Here is a 19,036-nt window from a genome sequence, read left to right as displayed (position 1 = left end):
CACCAAATAAACCATTATATCACTTAACTGCTCCACTTAGGTGTCGGCCATCTTGAAAAATGGCCGCCATCTTAAAATTTCAAATGTCTCGGACAATTTTCTTGTTAAGTGACCCATGGAGAGTGTTCATGCCAATTTTCACGCTTGTATCATAAACTGAAAGATTCTGGCAAAAATGAGCACTTAGCCGCTCCACTATACAGCCAACAGAATAAATATAATGCAGTTAAAGAGAAGCCGTCAATTTCATTAAATATATATTAATTTATTTTGCTGCTGGCCAAGACGACATGTCGTAAGGGCCGGAAAGGATTTGGATTAAAACATAAAATTAAATTATTAATGGTATCATAGATGTATTAACCTACATCCCCGATCCAATCCACATGTAGCCGGTCTGGCCTAATACCTCGGTCTGCTACAATCTCTGCATTGTGTTTGTGTATGATGAGAAATGAGATGCTGTCAACTGCTGGTCTGCTTGGCTGGGGCGTATTTATTCTGTGTAAAACACATAAAAATCAGTACAGCAACACCTCATGGCCACTCTTCGAATGCACACCTCTCCTCTGCAGGGCTGAAAGCAGAGTGAGTTATAGCTTTTACTATGTTCAATTATTAAAAATTAAATCAATAAAACAAAATACATCCCATTCAATTGTGCAGTAAGATAATTTTTTTCCACCCACCAGCAGCAGTCTTTTATATTTTATAAATTAACAACATGACAAAATAACAAAAAGGGGAAATCACAACATCTCATGACCAGTCTCCAAATACACCTTTAAAAAGAAAGGTACATAACAACAAACTGCACGGTGTCCATGCTCTGGTAGCATAACTTAAAAACAGCGACCTAATTCGCTACTCTGAAGTGCTGTACATGACAAAAAAAATAGACATACACACTAGAGCAAACATTATGCTAATAAAATACAACATATGTGACCCATACAAAGTACAATTTGCATCTATATTTAGCGTTTTTTACATTTTAACACACTATTAACAAGAGCACTTGTACGGTCTTGCTTGTCCTCTGCAAGCCAAGTGAGGAAAAATACCGCGAAACAACAGGAACTGACATCGCCAAAATATCAAAGGTCACACAATAAAAAAATAAAAACTAACAAAATTAAAGCTCCCCAAAAGAAATACAAAAACAGGATTTTTGCATGAAAACTAACAGCGAAACATGAACAGAAAATAAGAAAATGGATTTTGGTGAAATATAAACCATCTCATATACATCGGTTACACACATGTTGTTTGTTTTACCCAGAACTGAACCCAGAAATAAAAGAAAGACAAAATACCACCTTCCCATCACCTATTTTACCGGTCATCCAGTGTCTACCTGCTGGTACCTGAGAGCACATTTAGGCACTGTGTTAAGGTAAGGCACCCCAGTTTTGGAGCTACTTCTCCACAAAAGAAGAAACATTCATTCCTCAATCTGTGACAGACAAACTGAGGATGGTAAAAATCTCGAGTCGGTCCCTAACTCACGCATTCGTCCAAAGCCAAACGCAGGGTACAGGGGTTCAGTGAATGTGCAGTGGAAGGTGTGGAGGTGGATCCGTTTGACCGAAGAGACAGTGGACAGAAGACAGTAGAAGGACACAGTGCCAGCAGACCAGTCCACATACACCGCCACTCTGTTGAGGTCGGAGGGCGGCAGAGTGTCGATGTCTGTTGGTGTGTTATTGTGCCAGGCGGTGAAGCTCTGAGCAGAGCAGAACAGACTCCAGGACTGATCGTTCCATCCGATGCAGCAGTCGTCACTGTCTCCCGTCCGGTTGATTCCTCTGTACGTCACTCCGATCTGAACTCTTCCTTTCCACTCAACCTCCCAGTAACAGCGCCCAGTCAGACCACCGCGACACAGCAGCTGCTTCCAGCCGTCAAATCTCTCTGGATGATCAGGATACGGCTGCTCCTCTCTCACCACCATCACTCGTCTGTTGTCGTCAGACAGCAAGAGGTTTCTGTCTGCCGTGTTTGGGTCCAGTGAAAGATCCCCGAAGTCTGATGGAGGAAATAAGACACAGTGTAAATGTTGACTTCTGTGTTTCCTCTTGCAACCACGACTGCAGCAGCTACGTTGATAAAAAAGGGTGAAGCAGAACTTACATCTAAGAGGTGGTGGATTCAGTCGAAACTTCCCACAGTGATCAACCCTGTGGAAGAGGAAGACAGAATGACAGAGAAAGACAAATGAACAGGAACTGAAACATGCACACATATACAACATGTATCTTCACTATAATCTACTCTACTTGAGAGTTTGCAGTTTCCAGCGTGGGTCCTGCAGTCCAGCAGACAACTGCTGCACTCCTGAGTCTCCTGGATGGTTGAAGGTCAGGTCCAGCTCTCTCAGATGGAAAGGGTTGGAGCTGAGAGCGAAAGCCAGAAGAGTACAGCCTTTCTCAGTGATCAGACAGCCTGACAGCCTGCAAACACAAAAGCTTTTACCAGTCAGGTACAACATCTACAAGACTGCATGAATTTGCCTGTAATTTCCATACTATTGCTTACCCTCATTTTAGCAAGAACATTGACTGTTCACAATATATTAGACAGATATCCAGTCAGTAAGTCTGTGAATTCACTGGGTCAAATTTTGCTCGATTGGTCATCTTATGTTTAATTTTGAAATCCTTGTTGTTTTAAGAGTGGACCCAAATCTTTACAGATGAATAATATGATTGGTGATAAATGGTCACCAATCTATTTAAATGTTAAGCTGTTCAACAAATACTGACCCGAGAACCTCCAGTCTACAGTTGGGACTCTTCAGTCCAACTGAGAGCAGCATTACTCCTGTATCCTGCAGGTCATTGTGACTCAGGTCCAGCTCTGTCAGACTGGACTTCTTGGAGCTGAAGACTGAGGCCAGAGCTTCACAGCTTCTTGACGAGAGGTTACAGCCACTCAACCTAAAGAAGAAAAAGTAATTGAAGAGTTCCCTTTGCCACAGATATAATCAAGAAACTCATTTTATGCTTCCATGTATCTGTGCACCTACTGGGCCTTTTTGGATGCTTTGACCACTGGCAGCAGCTTCAGGAGCCCCTCCTCTGAACCTGAGAATTTCCTCAGGTCAAGCACGTCTAGATCCTTTTGTGATGACAGTAAGATGAAGATGAGTGCTGACCACTGAGAGGGAGAGAGTTTGTTTCCAGAGACGCTTCCTGATCTCAGGTACTGTTGGATCTCCTCCACTAGAGAATGGTCATTCAGCTCGTTCAGACAGTGGAACAGATTGATGCTTTTCTCTGAGAAAGGATTGTTTCTGATTTTCTTCTTGATGTACTTCACCAGAACCTCTTTGACGTCTTGTTTATTTCCTGTCGTTTTCAGGAGGCCCCGTAGGAGAGTCTGATTGGTCTCCAGTGAAAGGCCCAGGAGGAAGCGGACAAACAGGTCCAGATGTCCATTTGGACTCTCTAAAGCCTTGTCTACTGCACGCTGGTAGAGGTGTTTGAAGCTTGATTCACGTTGTAAAGTTCTAGGCTGGAGTGTGTAGAGCCTCCGTCGTCTTTCCAGTGGATTGATGCCGGTGTTAATGAACATCAGGAAGACATAGAGTGCAGCCAGAAACTCCTGAACGCTCAGATGGATGAAGCAGAACACCTTCTCCTGGTTCAGCTCGTGCTCATCTTTGAAGACCTCTGTGAATACTCCTGAGTAGACGGAGGCAGCATTTATGTCAATGCCACACTCTACCAGGTCTGATTCATAGAAGATCAGATTTCCTTTCTCAAGCTGCTCAAAAGCCAGTTTTCCCAGAGAGAGAATGATCTTCTTGGTGTCTTCGTTCCAGACTGGATCTGTCGCGTTATTGCTGTGATACTTTACGTTCCCCTGTTTGGTCTGCACCACCAGGAAGTGGATGTACATCTCAGTCAAGGTCTTGGGCAGCTGTGCTCTCTCTCTGATCAACACATGGTCCAGAACTGTAGCGGAGATCCAGCAGAAGACCGGGATGTGGCACATGATGTGGAGGCTTCGTGATGCCTCAATGTGTGAGAGGATTCTTCCGGCCTGCTCCTCGTCTTTGAATCTCTTCCTGAAGTACTCCTCCTTCTGGGGGTCAGTGAACCCTCTGACCTCTGTCACCATGTTGACACATTCAGGAGGGATCTGATTGGCTGCTGCAGGTCGCGTGGTGATCCAGAGGCGTGCAAAGGGAAGCAGCGTACCTCTGATGAGGTTTGTCAGCAGTACCTCGATTGACGTTGACTCTGTGACATCAGTCAGGGTGTTGTTGTTTTGGAAGTCCAGATGAAGTCGACTCTCGTCCAGACCGTCAAAGATGAACACCACCTGGAACTTTTCAAACCTGCAGATTCCTGCTTCTTTGGTTTCAGTAAAGAGGTGATGAAGAAGTTCCACCAAGCTGCAGTTCTTTACTTTCAGCAAATTGAGCTCTCTGAAAGTGATTGGGAAGATAAACTGTATATTGTGGTTGGCTTTGTCTTCAGCCCAGTCCAGGATGAACTTCTGCGTTAAGACTGTTTTCCCAATGCCGGCCACTCCCTTTGTCACCAGAGTTCTCACTGGTTCATCTCTCCCAGGTAAAGGTTTGAAGATATCCTCACATCTGATTGTTGTTTCTGAACTTGCTCGTTGTCGGGATGCTGCTTCAATCTGTCTGACCTCATGCTGAACATTGACCTCTCCACTTCCTCCCTCTGTGATGTGAAGTTCTGTGAAGATCTGATTGAGAAGTTTTGGGTTTCCTGCTTTGGCAATCCCTTCAAACAAACACTGAAACTTTTTCTTCAGTTTAGACTTTAGTTTACGTTGGCAAATTTCAGCAGGTGTTTCTGGGGAAACAATATATAACATCAGTCAATGGATGATGCACTGAAGATGTGAAATGAGAACATTTTAAATGAAAGATGCACCTTGATTATTTTGACTTTTGAACAGTTCTTGAACAACCTGTTTAGACATTAGGCTAATGTAGGTTCATAGCTAATGGTCATAGAACTAATGGATAAATTCCATAATTGCAGAAGTGGTGTGTAATTTATAAAAGCATCATACTGTTCTGCAGAGAGTCGGCCAGCTGCTCCTGCTTCATGTTCCTCAGGAAGTTCAGCGTGAGCTTAAGAAAAGTGTCTCTGTTGCTGGCTCTTCGCTCTTCTTCTTCACCATCCACAACTTCATCATCTTCTTTCAGTCCGTCTAACCATCCTGGATTTTCTGGACTCAGAACTTTCTTAAACTTCTTCAGCTCGTTCTTCACAAAAGCTATCATATTCTCTTCAAGAAGCTGGAAGAGTAAAGTGTATAAAATATTCTCACACTGATAGAAACATTGTCTCTAATGTTATTAGTCATATGATCTGATAATCCTGTGTTTTGGGCTACCAGTGGACCTGTCTGTTGCATGAATATGGACAAACAGGATCCTTGTATGGACTGTGTTTGCCTGGATTTCTCTTTCAAACTCAAAGCATTAACATCCTTACTTCAATATACTACAGCAGAACTTTTATAACGATGATACCAATATTCTAGCCTCAACCTGCTGTACTTCACCTGGGTATTGCTTGTCTTCCTCGTCTGAAATACATCTATCATGGATCCCAACAAAACTTCAATTTGAATGACACCAACCTCACTTCCTCAATAAAGTCCAGGGATTGTTTTGGGTCCTCTTTCATTTGATATATACTAGCTACCTTGTCTTTGAGAACTCCAATTGGTCCAGAATTCAGCTGCCCATGTTATTACGAGAACTTCCATTATAGATCACATCACTCCTGCTATTCAGCAAATTCATTGGCTCCCGTTTATATATGGTATTGACTTAAAGATTTTTCTAGAACCTTTGGAACCCTCTACCACAAGAAATTCATAATATTGACTCTCTCTTCACCTTCAGATCCTGTTTTAGTACTCACCTTTGCCTATTGCCACAATCTCTTTAATGGCTTTAGCCCATTGTGTTCTCACTGAAGATTCTTGCATATTATTGTTTTATTTTTCTATGATGTCCAATACTTTGGTGTATTATTTTAACCATGGCTGTAAGGTGTTTTTAAATGCGTTTAGTTCAGTTGCTTGTGAATTTGTAAGATTTTTATTTTGAAAGTGGTTTAAAACTGTATTAAAGTTATTGTATTAAAGCCCAGAATTCATTTTTGCTAATGTACAGACAATTTCAGAACACAAATAGTCAATGTTTGTAGCATATTTGCACTCTCACTCTGGCTTCAGCTGACTATGGACATATTTAACCCCCCCAATCACCTCCAGACTTCATCACATCTAGTGCCCAAGGTTCCTTACACTGAGCTCACCTGAAGTCCTGCTCCACACCCAATCATCAAGATCTTCAGTCAACTATCTCCACCACCACCAATGTCTAGACTCTGGAAGGAATATTCATGCACTAACTACATCCCAGCCACCCAAGTCACAATTGGGTCTAATTACCAAAGATTCTTCAACTTTCAACTTATTTTGTATCTTGCAAAAAAAAATTCTATCACTGTATAAAAAAAATCTCCCCTGATTGAAATTAAGTACAAATAGTTACATTTTACATTTCCATACCATGAAAATGGAGTCCAGGTTTTGTTGATCCTTCTTGATGATCTTGGCACGTCTGAGGACCCTTGGCTTCCTCTGGAAAGCTCTGAAGACCCAGAGAATATGATGTTGTTTTTACAATTGCCACACACGCTGACAAAAACAAATTTAGCAATAGTAAGATGTATGCCAGCTAAAGAGCTTAGATTATTTCTGTAACCAATTAAAAAAAAAAACCATATAAACAACTGCTCAGTGAGAACCACACACATTTAATATACAAATAAATGGTTTCCCAAGTACAAGATAAAAAATTCACATAATTTGACTGTGTGAGCAGACATTTGTCCTCGCATCAAAGAGCCTGTGATATCTTGAGGGAAGTGTTTGATGGACATGGTGCCATATCTGGTCCATATATCTCCACCCAATTTTACCAACAGAAAGATGTAGCCTATCACACCACTCTAGGGTAGGTAATTACCCTGACGTGCATGTCTTTGAACTGTACAGTGCTTGAAGTGGAAAAATGAGTGCCTGTACTCTCCTTGTGGCATATTGGCTGGGAGTGGGGGGTTAAATTGTTGTGGACTAATTTGTGTCTTTTCTACATCACTTCATGATGAAAAATGTCATTATTTATGTAAAGGTACACACACAATTCAAGAACCAGTTGACAATTCAAGGTTTAAAAATATGTAATACAGTTGTCAGGCATACTGTATTGCTTTTCAATTTAAAGAGGCTCAACAGCAATCACAAACTCATTCCACCAAGCATGGCTGAATTCTTACCTTGGCTCAGCACAGTCAGCCTTGAACTTAATTGGCTCATTCATAGACCGGTCACTCTTCAATGACACGCAGCTAGGAACAGGTGAGTCTGGTCTCTCCTGGTTCACTGGGCTTCTACACAATATAAACATTAAAATTTCAAACTCCAGGTTATGAACTGAACACGAACATGACTTTAAAATCAGTAAAATCGCACAATAACAAACTCCTACTTTAAATTCTTACATTTGCTTGTCAGGAACGTTTCCAGCCTCGAAAGTAGTTGGCTCATACATGGACCGGTCACTCTTCCATGACACATGGCTGGGTACATGTGGGTCTGGTTTCACTGGACTTTAACACAACAAAGATTTTGCATTTAAATTCCCGGCTATGAAATTAACTTTAATGAATTTCTGACTAGTTAAAATCAGCAAAGTCGCACAATCACAAACTCCTATTTTAAATTCGTACATTTGCTTGTCAGGAACGATTCCATCCTTGAACGAAACTGGCTTATACATAGACTGGTCACTCTTCCATGATACACAGCTGGGTACATGTGGGTCTGGTTTCACTGAACTTCAACACAACAAAAACAGTACAAGTTGATTTTAGAGCTCTGAGAGGGTATACAGTCACTATAGTCAGAGAAAAGTTAATCGTACCTCCTATCTGTGGTCTCGCTGTCATGATGCTCAGGCAGAGCGACCTCAGGGGTAAAAACCCCGTCCTCTTTCTCCTCAGACACATTCATGTGGGAGCTACACCTTTACAGAAACAAGCACGGTAAAGGCCCCATTAAACCTGAAGGGAAGTTATTACACCAACTAGTGTGTCGCATCTGAAAAGAGATACAATGAAGCAGAAAACACATACCTGTTCAACCTGCTTGCAGAGGCTAAATCTGATAATCAGATCACGTGTATGTCCAACAGAAGATGATAATCAACCTCATCCCTTTACCTTTCTAACCTTTGTCCTTACTGTTACCTGCATACCTCAACCTTGACTGTACATCTCTGTCTGTGCTCTTTTTCACTGGTATGAAGATGGGCAGGGCTTTGTTGTTGTAGCTATATGAACAACCTCCTTACTTTAGTTTCAGATTCACAGCCCAGTCCAACCTGTTTGCTGAGGCTAAAAATAATGTCTTCTGATACAGCAGCTCTGCCACGAATCCTCCTTGTAATTTTTAGTGTTTAGTTTTATTATTGTTTTATAGATTTTGTGGTGCTTTTGAATTGTGTTAAACCAAAGTAAGTCTATCGTAGTATGTTGTCTACCCTATTTTTTATTTATTTTAATTAATGGTGGTGAACTTTGCCTGTCTTCATACCAAGAGCCTTTAAGACAAAGCCAAAGGGTGGGGCATGGCACGTAACAGTTACGACTAAGGTAAAAATAAAAGCATGAGGTTAATTATCACCCTCTACTGGACAGACAGCATCATGTGATCTTGTGATTCTGACAGATTTAGCAAACAGGTTGAACAGGAACTTGACACTAAAGTAAGAAGGATGAGAGGGAAATGATTCAGTCACTCACAAACCCTCGTAAACAGACGGAGTGTTGTCTTCTTAATGCTTTTCTTTTCTGATGCAATACCTTCCCTTCAGGTTTAATGGAGCCCTTGCTATCCATGTTTCTGTAAAGGTGTAGCTCCGACATGAATGTGTCTGAGGTGAAAGAGGACAGAGTTTATACCCCTGAGGTCGCTCTGTCTGAGCATCATGACAGCCAGATCACAGATAAAAGGTAAGATAAACTTTTCTCTCATGACTCTTAACTGTCTCATAGCTCTAAAATGCTGTTGTGCCTGTCAGGAGGAGACTGTGTTCGTGGGAGCAAAGTGGCTTGAAGAATGGAGACCAGATTGAAAATCAAATGTGAGGATGTAAAACATTGCCATCAGGGTTCAGGAGTCATGGAATACAAGAAACTGGATTATGTATTTAAAATCTAAAGTATGAGTAGCTGTATGTTGTTGCAGTTACAGTTTAAATTGGTGGTATTCTTGAAAATTTGATTATCTCTGACAAAGATGTCATGAATTTGTTTTTTTTTTACAGCAGGATTACAAGAAAATTACTGGCCCAATTTTGATCAAATTTAGTGGAAGGGTGTAGTCTGGGCTGAGGTAGAACCTATAAAATTTAGGCACAGATCTCAATCAGACATTTACGTTAACATGGCCGTGTTGGAGATCCTTCCAGGTTTTTTTTGTGTTGCATTTCATTCCCAATGAACAGATAAAACAACAGTGCATCTGTCATGTGACGCACTGTCAGGAATGTGTTTTGTAAATATCAGACTCAGACAAATGATCTCAACAAGATGATTTCAAAGTGTTCAGAAAAGTAATCCAAAGTATTTAGAATTACCTAATTTGAGTAATCCAATGAAATATGTTACAAATAACATTTTAGGGCATGTTTGAAACTTACTGATGTGCAGAAATTCACTGAAGTTCAGTCCATAACCTGTTGATTTGTGTTGAAGTCCAGAGAAGGAGGAGGGACCAAAGTCACCTGCTCCCAGCTGTGTGTCCTTGAAGAGTGACAGGTCAATGTGGGACCCAATTGAGTTCCAGGATAGAGGCCAATCTGATAAGCAAATGTAACGATTCACAACACATAAGTTTGTTATTGTATGACTTTACTGATTTTACTTCGGATCAGACATTATCTAAAGTTTAATGCATTCAGCTGGAGTTTGATTGTTGAATGTTTATGTTGTGTTGAAGCCGAGTGAACCAGGAGAGACCGGACTCACCTGTGAGCAGCCTGAGCAGGTCTGAGGACGAGTCTGTGGATTTCCAGGATGGAGGACACGTCATAAAAACAAAGTTTGTTATTAATTGACTTTACTGACATGAATTTAGAGGTAAACTGATCCAAGCTAAGGCCTGAATTGTGAATTCAAATGATAACCTGGAATTCCAACGAGCAAAACCCTGAATTTTTAAGTCATGTGACCTAAAGGAAGTCAAACACAGAAATATCTGTGTTGTTTTTGATGTCAGTTACTGGAAAGTACCTGGCGGATGGCCAACATTCTTCAGATTAATTGATCTCACCAAAGTGCTGGGAAAGGATATGACTTGGTTCAGGTTAAATTTAGAGGTGTTACGGTTAGAGTAATGCCACAGGGTGCTTCACATCAGGTGCTTCTTAGCTCCATTTCCTCTATTACAATTATGGCATGTGCGGAATTTATCCGGGTAGTTTCCAACCAAACATTTATGTCAAATTAAAAGTCTCAATGTTTACTCCTCTACAATTATTTGACAGCTTTAGTTACTTTACAAATTTAAATTTTTCAGAAGAAAAACATGAAAATCTCATTAAATATGATTTTTATAAATCCAACTACAATAGTTTTTAAAGGTGGAGCTAAAAAAAAAAAAGTTGATTAATCATGATATTTAAAAATAAAAGAAATGTCAAGTTTCCCAGTGTCTCAAATGTTACTAGCTTTTGCCTTTAATAACTGTGAGAACTTTGATATAAATAACTACTTTAAGTAACTTTTAGTTTCAGTAGACCTTTATTTCATGTTACTGAAACATGATACCTGTGACGGCATAGGTAGCAGCCACGTCCTTAACTATGCAAACTTAAACCCTTAATATAGGTTAAACAGAATTGTTATATAAAAATGTACCACATATGGTTGTTTTGAAGGTAGAAATTGGCTCTAGAAACCCAAACTTTTTTTTGTACCAGGCTGTAAACATGTTTATTTTTGCTGCAAAGTTTTAGCATAGGGGTCTATGGGCATTGGCTCATTTTTGGAACCAGTCTCAAGTGGCCATTCAAGGAACTGCAGTTTTAGGCTCACTGCGTCGGCTACATTTTTCAGCCTTTGAGGTTTCTGTTTAGAAATGACCTCATGTTTTCTGGGTCTACAGAGCTCACCGGGACAGGTCAAAGGTCCTCAGTGATCGGCCGGCACAGAAGCAGCAAAACCTGGACTCCATTTTCATGGTATCTGAATATAAAACTTTTTATATCATGTGGTGCAAACATCAAACTGAATTGTACACCAGTCTCAGTGACGTTTTGTTCATTGTAAGAACATTTTCAAACAATACATTTCACTCTTTCAGCTTCTTGAAGAGAACATTATGACTTTTGTGAAGAACGAGCTGAAGAAGTTCCAGAAAGTTCTTGAAACTTCAGAACGATTAGAGGGGCTGAAAGAAGATGATGAAGTCATGGGTGGTGAAGAAGAGGAGCCAAGAAAGAGCAACAGAGATGCTTTTCTTAAGCTCACGCTGAACTTCCTGAGGAACATGAAGCAGGAGCAGCTGGCCGACTCTCTGCAGAACAGTACGATACTTTTATAAATTACACACAAGTTCTGCAAATATGGGATTTTTTACATTAGATCTATGAAGCAACTTCAGCTTATTGTCTGATTAAGGTGTTCAACATATGAGGTTGTTAATGTGGAATTAGATTCCAGAGTAGTTTTCATCATTATGTCAAATTAAGGTAATTTGTGATGAGCAGAAACAGAGCGTTAAGAAATACAATTTCTGCAAACCACAGATGTTTTTATTTGCAATGTTTTATTATTTGGTGACGAAGCAATGGTAATGTTAAAAACCATGCTGGTCCTCTGTCGGACGGGTAGCAGGGCAACAACCAACTTGGGACTTTTAACCAGGACAACTGAGTTTGTGTGCTGTTATTGGATGTTTTTGTCTGGAATTAGTGATTTTAAACCCAATCCTGTTCTTTCTACCTAACTTTAGGCAAGTGGTTTTGGTGTCTAACCTTAACCAAAGTGTTTTTAAAGTGTTTAAAAATCAGTGGTTGTGAAACATAGAAAAACCACTCTGAGAAGTATGCATTTGTCAAAGAGTGATCTCATTTCGCATGTTTACTGCATTGACCATCCATCCCGTTCCTTCCTCAGAAACCTGTGCTGTGATTTGCCAACGTAAACTAAAGTCTAAACTGAAGAAAAAGTTTCAGTGTTTGTTTGAAGGGATTGCCAAAGAAGGAAACCCAACACTTCTCAATCAGATCTTCACAGAACTTCACATCACAGAGGGAGGGAGTGGAGAGGTCAATGTTCAGCATGAGGTCAGACAGATTGAAGCAGCATCCCGACAACGAGCAAGTTCAGAAACAACAATCAGATGTGAGGATATCTTCAAACCTTTACCCGGGAGAGATGAACCAGTGAGAACTCTAGTGACAAAGGGAGTGGCCGGCATTGGGAAAACAGTCTTAACGCAGAAGTTCATCCTGGACTGGGCTGAAGACAAAGCCAACCACAATATACAGTTTATCTTCCCAATCACTTTCAGAGAGCTCAATTTGCTGGAAGTAAAGAACTACAGCTTGGTGGAACTTCTTCATCACCTCTTTGCTGAAACCAAAGAAGCAGGAATCTGCAGGTTTGAAAAGTTCCAGGTGGTGTTCATCTTTGACGGTCTGGATGAGAGTCGACTTCATCTGGACTTCCAAAACAACAACATCTTGACTGATGTCACAGAGTCAACGTCAATCGAAGTATTGCTGACAAACCTCATCAGAGGTACACTGCTTCCCTTTGCACGCCTCTGGATCACCACACAACCTGCAGCAGCCAATCAGATCCCTCCTGAATGTGTCGACATGGTGACAGAGGTCAGAGGGTTCACTGACCCCCAGAAGGAGGAGTACTTCAGGAAGAGATTCAGAGACGAGGAGCAGGCCGGAAGAATCCTCTCACACATTGAGGCATCACGAAGCCTCCACATCATGTGCCACATCCCGGTCTTCTGCTGGATCTCCGCTACAGTTCTGGACCATGTGTTGATCAGAGAGAGAGCACAGCTGCCCAAGACCTTGACTGAGATGTACATCCACTTCCTGGTGGTGCAGACCAAACAGGGGAACGTAAAGTATCACAGCAATAACGCGACAGATCCAGTCTGGAACGAAGACACCAAGAAGATCATTCTCTCTCTGGGAAAACTGGCTTTTGAGCAGCTTGAGAAAGGAAATCTGATCTTCTATGAATCAGACCTGGTAGAGTGTGGCATTGACATAAATGCTGCCTCCATCTACTCAGGAGTATTCACAGAGGTCTTCAAAGATGAGCGTCTGAACCAGGAGAAGGTGTTCTGCTTCGTCCATCTGAGCGTTCAGGAGTTTCTGGCTGCGCTCTATGTCTTCCTGGTGTTCATCGACACCGGCATTGATCTGCTGAAAAGACGACGGAGGCTCAACTCAGTCAAGCCGACACCATTACAACGTGAATTACACCTAAAAAACCTCCACCAGAGTGCAATTGACAAGGCTTTAGAGAGTCCAAATGGACATCTGGACTTGTTTGTCCGCTTCCTCCTGGGCCTTTCACTGGAGACCAATCAGACTCTCCTACGGGGCCTCCTGAAAACGACAGGAAGTAAACAAGACGTCAAAGAGGTTTTGGTGCAGTACATCAAGAAGAAGATCAGGGCCAACCCCTCTCCAGAGAGAAGCATCAATCTGTTCCACTGTCTGAACGAGCTGAATGACCATTCTCTATTTGAGGAGATCCAACAGTACCTGAGATCAGGAAGCGTCTCTGGAAACAAACTCTCTCCCTCTCAGTGGTCAGCACTCATCTTCATCTTACTGTCATCACAAAAGGATCTAGATGTGCTTGACCTGAGGAAATTCTCAGGTTCAGAGGAGGGGCTCCTGAAGCTGCTGCCAGTGGTCAAAGCATCCAAAAAGGCCCAGTAGGTGCACAGATACATGGAAGCATAAAATGAGTTTCTTGATATTTTTGTGGCAAAAGGAAATCTTCAAGTACTTTTTCTTCTTTAGGTTGAGTGGCTGTAACCTCTCGTCAAGAAGCTGTGAAGCTCTGGCCTCAGTCTTCAGCTCCAAGAAGTCCAGTCTGACAGAGCTGGACCTGAGTCACAATGACCTGCAGGATACAGGAGTAATGCTGCTCTCAGTTGGATTGAAGAGTCCCCACTGTAGACTGGAGGTTCTCAGGTCAGTATTTGTTGAAAAAATTAACATTCAAATTGATTGCTACCATTGGCATTCACATTATTCATCAGCAAAATTATCCTGCCTCTTTTGAAAATGATATCAGCATGATATCTCTTGGTTTCCTTGGCTTTTGATGATAAAACCAGAAGAAACACCAAGGATTTCTAACCATTTAATTGAGCATTCAGCTAAGCAAAATTTCACCAAGTTAATTTGCTGAGGTCGACTGAAAGGTCGACTTCATTGTATGGACCTGGGATCTTGTGATTGATAACGCTATGGTAAGTGTACAGAACAACATTAATGCGAAAGCTGTGCAGCAGGGGATTGGAGGGGAAGGGGCAACCATATTTGGGCACAGTTCCAATCCATCATATAAAAAGACATTAAGACATTATAGTCCAAAGAGTAGACTGTTATGCTGAAATGAGGGTTAAGGGGGAGCAGATTGATGTCGGTAACCTGACTGTCATGTTAAAAAGGAAGCCAAGCCTGACTGTGAACCCCTCAACAACTTTAACAGTTGATATAGCTTGTGGTATCAACTAGAACATGCAGAAATCTAACCTGAGGCTTTGTGTGTTTACAGGCTGTCAGGCTGTCGGGTCACTGAGAAAGGCTGTACTCTGCTGGCTTTAGCTCTCAGCTCCAACCCTTCCCATCTGAGAGAGCTGGACCTGAGCTTCAACCATCCAGGAGACTCAGGAGTGCAGCAGTTGTCTGCTGGACTGCAGGACCCACGCTGGAAACTGCAAACTCTCAAGTAGAGTAGATTATAGTAAAGATACATGTTGTATATGTGTGCATGTATCAGTTCCTGTTCATTCTGTCTTCCTCTTCCACAGGGTTGATCACTGTGGGAAGTTTAGACTGAACCCATCACCTCTTAGATGTAAGTTCTACTTTTCTATTGTCACTGATCTGATTTTTGACTAAATCCTCATGTCAACAAGTGCAAATTTGAAGCTGCAACCATGTACGTGCATGCATCCATATGTTGATGCTTTCACATAATCACAGCCTTTAAACACTTAACCTCCATACCAGATTTTAGAACTCTTATAGAGCAAACATTTATGTTGACCAAAGGGCGACCTCTTGTGTCAGTCAACTAAATATGAAGCCAAAGCCAGGAGACATGACACAAAGGTTAGAAACAGTACCCTGGCTCTGTCCAAAGATAATATAATACACCTACCAGAACATCCAATGCACACTGATGAACAAATTATATATTGTCTGTTTAATCGATACAAAAACTGAAGTCTAAAAATGTCAAGTTGCAGTTTAATCTGGAGTTATGTGTTGAACTATTTCTTGGCTGGGCGTAGTGACAAAATTTTTATTTTCCCTTTAAGGTTGTCATGAAACCAGCAAAGACTATCATGATATAGACTTCATGTTTCTCCCATGTAGTGCAGTCTACTGATTATTATTATTATTATTATTATTATTATTATTAATAATAATAATAATAATAATAATAATAATAATAATAATAATAATAATAATAATAACAATAATAATAATAATAATAATAATAATAATGCTTTATTTTTGGATAGGGACAGTGCACATTAATGAACATCGAAAACATCTCTGTAAACATGCTGGATTATAGCAAAGCTGCTAGTTTGCATCCTTAGTCCCTAAAATAATAAAAAGAAATACAAATATTAAAGACAGCAAATAAATAGGTAAAATACAAATAGAGGAGACAACACACACGCGCACACACACACACACACACACACACACACACACACACAATACATACCAGACCCAGACAGGATTGCATCAGCCATTGTTTTTTCAAAATTGGTCATGATCCACTGACTGCATTGCAGTTGCAGTTAGTTTCACTTCATTGAGCCTGGCACTGTGTTCCTGTTGAGGTTTGATCGTATCAATCTTATCGTGATGTATCTGTCTAACCATCATCATTTTCTATTGATTCCTATCAGTCGTGGTTGCAAGAGGAAACACAGAAGTCAACATTAACACTGTGTCTTACTTCCTCCATCAGACTTCAGGGATCTTTCACTGGACCCAAACACGGCAGACAGAAACCTCTTGCTGTCTGACGACAACAGACGAGTGATGGTGGTGAAAAAGAAGCAGCCGTATCCTGATCATCCAGAGAGATTTGACGGCTGGAAGCAGCTGCTGTGTCGCGGTGGTCTGACTGGGCGCTCTTACTGGGAGGTTGAGTGGAAAGGGAGAGTTCACGTTGGAGTGACGTACAGAGGAATCAACCGGACGGGAGACAGTGACGACTGCTGCATCGGATGGAACGATCAGTCCTGGAGTCTGTTCTGCTCTGCTCAGAGCTTCACCGCCTGGCACAATAACACACCGACAGACATCGACACTCTGCCACCCTCCGACTCCAACAGAGTGGCGGTGCACGTGGACTGGTCTGCTGGTACTGTGTCCTTCTACTGTCTCCCATCCATCGTCTCTTCGGTCAAACGGATCCACCTCCACACCTTCCACTGCACATTCACTGAACCCCTGTACCCTGTGTTTGGCTTTGGACGAATGCGTGAGTTAGGGACCGACTCAAGATTTTTACCATCCTCAGTTTGTCTGTCACAGATTGAAGAATAGATGTGGCTCCCAAACTGGGGGCCTTAAGGCCTTTACACACCGGGGACGTTGTTTTTTGTGCAATAAGTTTGCATGTTAATATATTTGATCAAACAGCTGTTTTCATCATGAGTACTTTCACACAGAATGTGAATATTACTTGTCAGCTGTGAGCGCTGTCATTTTTTTTTTTGGCACCATTTTTTAAAACTTTCACATCATGAATAAAGGCAACAAGAAATCACGTTGTGTTGTTTACTTATGAGGATTAACAACAAAGGGGCTCCTTAGTCTGAATTTAGACAGAAAACTTCTGGTCCTTTCAACCAAAGATGAAATATATCAGATCCACTCCTTCTGTTCCTACCTCCACAATAAAAATCCTTGACATACACACTGCATGCATATTTAAGAAATTCAAATTTGATTTGAAAATTTGCATTGCTGCCTGTATGAAAGGTTTTAATGCAAAATATTTGCTGGCAAGTATTCAACATTTTTGCATTGTTTATTGGTGTGTAAAGGCCTTGCAGAAGTAGAAAAAGTGACTGTAAGAGCTAGTGATGGATAGAAAGTCTTCAAAGAAATACTAATTCATATCAGCCCCCCAAATACAGACTGAGAACAATATATCTGAAATCAGACTGTACAGGGAAACCTTGACATACGAAGAAGTTTTGGTGATTAGGGAACACTTTCTGTTCCACGTCTGTAAATGAAAACTAAATTTATAGTTAGTGAGATATTTCTTTATAGTTAACTTATTCTTGAATATTTTTAAAATAGTTTTATCCTGACTCATTCTTATTTCTTTTCTACTTTTTTGTACTTTTTTAGTGTCTAAATGGTGTGTTCATGTGCTTTGTGTTTTTGTCTTTTGTTTCTTAACTAATCGCCCTTTGTGGACAAATAAAGTGATTCATTAATTAGATGACTGATTAGAGTTAAGAACCTTGTTTAGAGTTGAAATTTGCAGAACAAGAAAACATACGAGGATACCTAAAAACACAATAATAACAGAAGCTTTAAGTGTTTAAATATAATCAATGTTTTCACACTTACGATGTATCAAATTATTACATGCTTGCTGCTCTAAAGTTCGATTTGCTAGATATAAACATTAACGATTATTTAATAATGACATTAATAAGGTTGTGATGACACCTGTAATAAATTACATGTACTGTTGTGTTCTCTGTGATTCATGATTTACTTAAATTTGACATAACATAAACTTGTATTCAATATTGTTGTTTAATTAAAGGCAATAAACAAACTGATTAAACAAAATCAAGTAATCAGGTTCATTCTCTGGGATTAACAACGTGTTTCTTTGCTGTAACATGATTTTAATGTGATGCACATTAAAATCATGTTCATCATGATTTAAAATAGTATAAATTTAAGATTAAACCAGATGGAATAATTTTGTTATGAATCCCATTTATTTAATACACAAAAGCCCTTCATCTTATGTTCTCTTTCATAATTGTTTCTTTATGTTAAAGCTGTCTATCATTGCAATAGTCCAAAATAAATTATTTTTTAAGTGTTGCATGTGCTATACACTGATAAGGCCAGCAGAGAGCAGGACATGATTTACTATAGTACAGTATGAAAGGGTTAAAGTTAAAGTCTTTTTATCTGGTAGGAGATGGTTGTAATTCTCTTACTGTTGTCTGCGAAGTGATCAAAAGGTAAACTGAGAGCTAAACCGAAATGCATTCACTTGTTTTCTGAATTAATGATCATAATGATGATATAATTATATTAGGGGTGGGGCTCTTTAGCAGGTCAACAGGAGATGTTACATGGAAGTGGTGTTCATCATCTGAAAGCTGGAACCTGAGGATTAATTCAATCTGTATGATATAAATAAGTGTTTAAATTGCAGCAATTTTTGGATTAATACCATTTGTTACACAGATCTGGTGCTGAATTTGACCTTTTTTTTAAAAAAAAACTTGAGAATTCATAAAAAGTAGTCAAGAATCCCTCCAAAATACACCAAGACCTTGAGGAAGACTATAGAAAAGTCCATGCTGTGAAACGCTTGACATTTTGGAGATGCATTTTTCTGAGATTGGATGACGAGCACTTCTGTTCTGGAAACTGTTGCGAAACTCCTTATTGTCT

At 40.4% G+C, this 19,036-nt stretch overlaps 2 protein-coding genes across 2 annotated transcripts; one reads left to right on the top strand and one right to left on the bottom strand.

Moving 5' to 3' along the window:
• Positions 1-322: 322 nt before the first annotated feature.
• Positions 323-8,079, bottom strand: LOC131981813 (protein NLRC3-like). The gene is made up of 12 exons (XM_059346298.1): positions 7,991-8,079; positions 7,797-7,904; positions 7,569-7,676; positions 7,344-7,457; positions 6,574-6,655; positions 5,040-5,284; positions 3,575-4,807; positions 3,029-3,532; positions 2,766-2,939; positions 2,280-2,453; positions 2,134-2,180; positions 323-2,028 (listed from the first exon to the last, which is right to left on the bottom strand). Exons 1-12 carry the CDS (start codon positions 8,077-8,079, stop codon positions 1,445-1,447), a joined length of 3,462 nt encoding a protein of 1,153 aa, XP_059202281.1. The 3' UTR covers positions 323-1,444.
• Positions 8,080-11,541: 3,462 nt separating this feature from the next.
• On the top strand, positions 11,542-18,150 carry LOC131990198 (NLR family CARD domain-containing protein 3-like). Its single transcript, XM_059355597.1, has 6 exons — positions 11,542-11,656; positions 12,249-14,049; positions 14,138-14,303; positions 14,884-15,074; positions 15,157-15,203; positions 16,338-18,150. Exons 1-6 carry the CDS (start codon positions 11,542-11,544, stop codon positions 16,919-16,921), a joined length of 2,904 nt encoding a protein of 967 aa, XP_059211580.1. The 3' UTR covers positions 16,922-18,150.
• The last annotated feature ends 886 nt before the right edge of the window (positions 18,151-19,036 follow it).

This window comes from Centropristis striata, chromosome 2 (genome assembly GCF_030273125.1).
Source record: "Centropristis striata isolate RG_2023a ecotype Rhode Island chromosome 2, C.striata_1.0, whole genome shotgun sequence".
Taxonomy (NCBI): domain Eukaryota; kingdom Metazoa; phylum Chordata; class Actinopteri; order Perciformes; family Serranidae; genus Centropristis; species Centropristis striata.
This window is presented reverse-complemented; position numbering and strand designations above follow the sequence as displayed.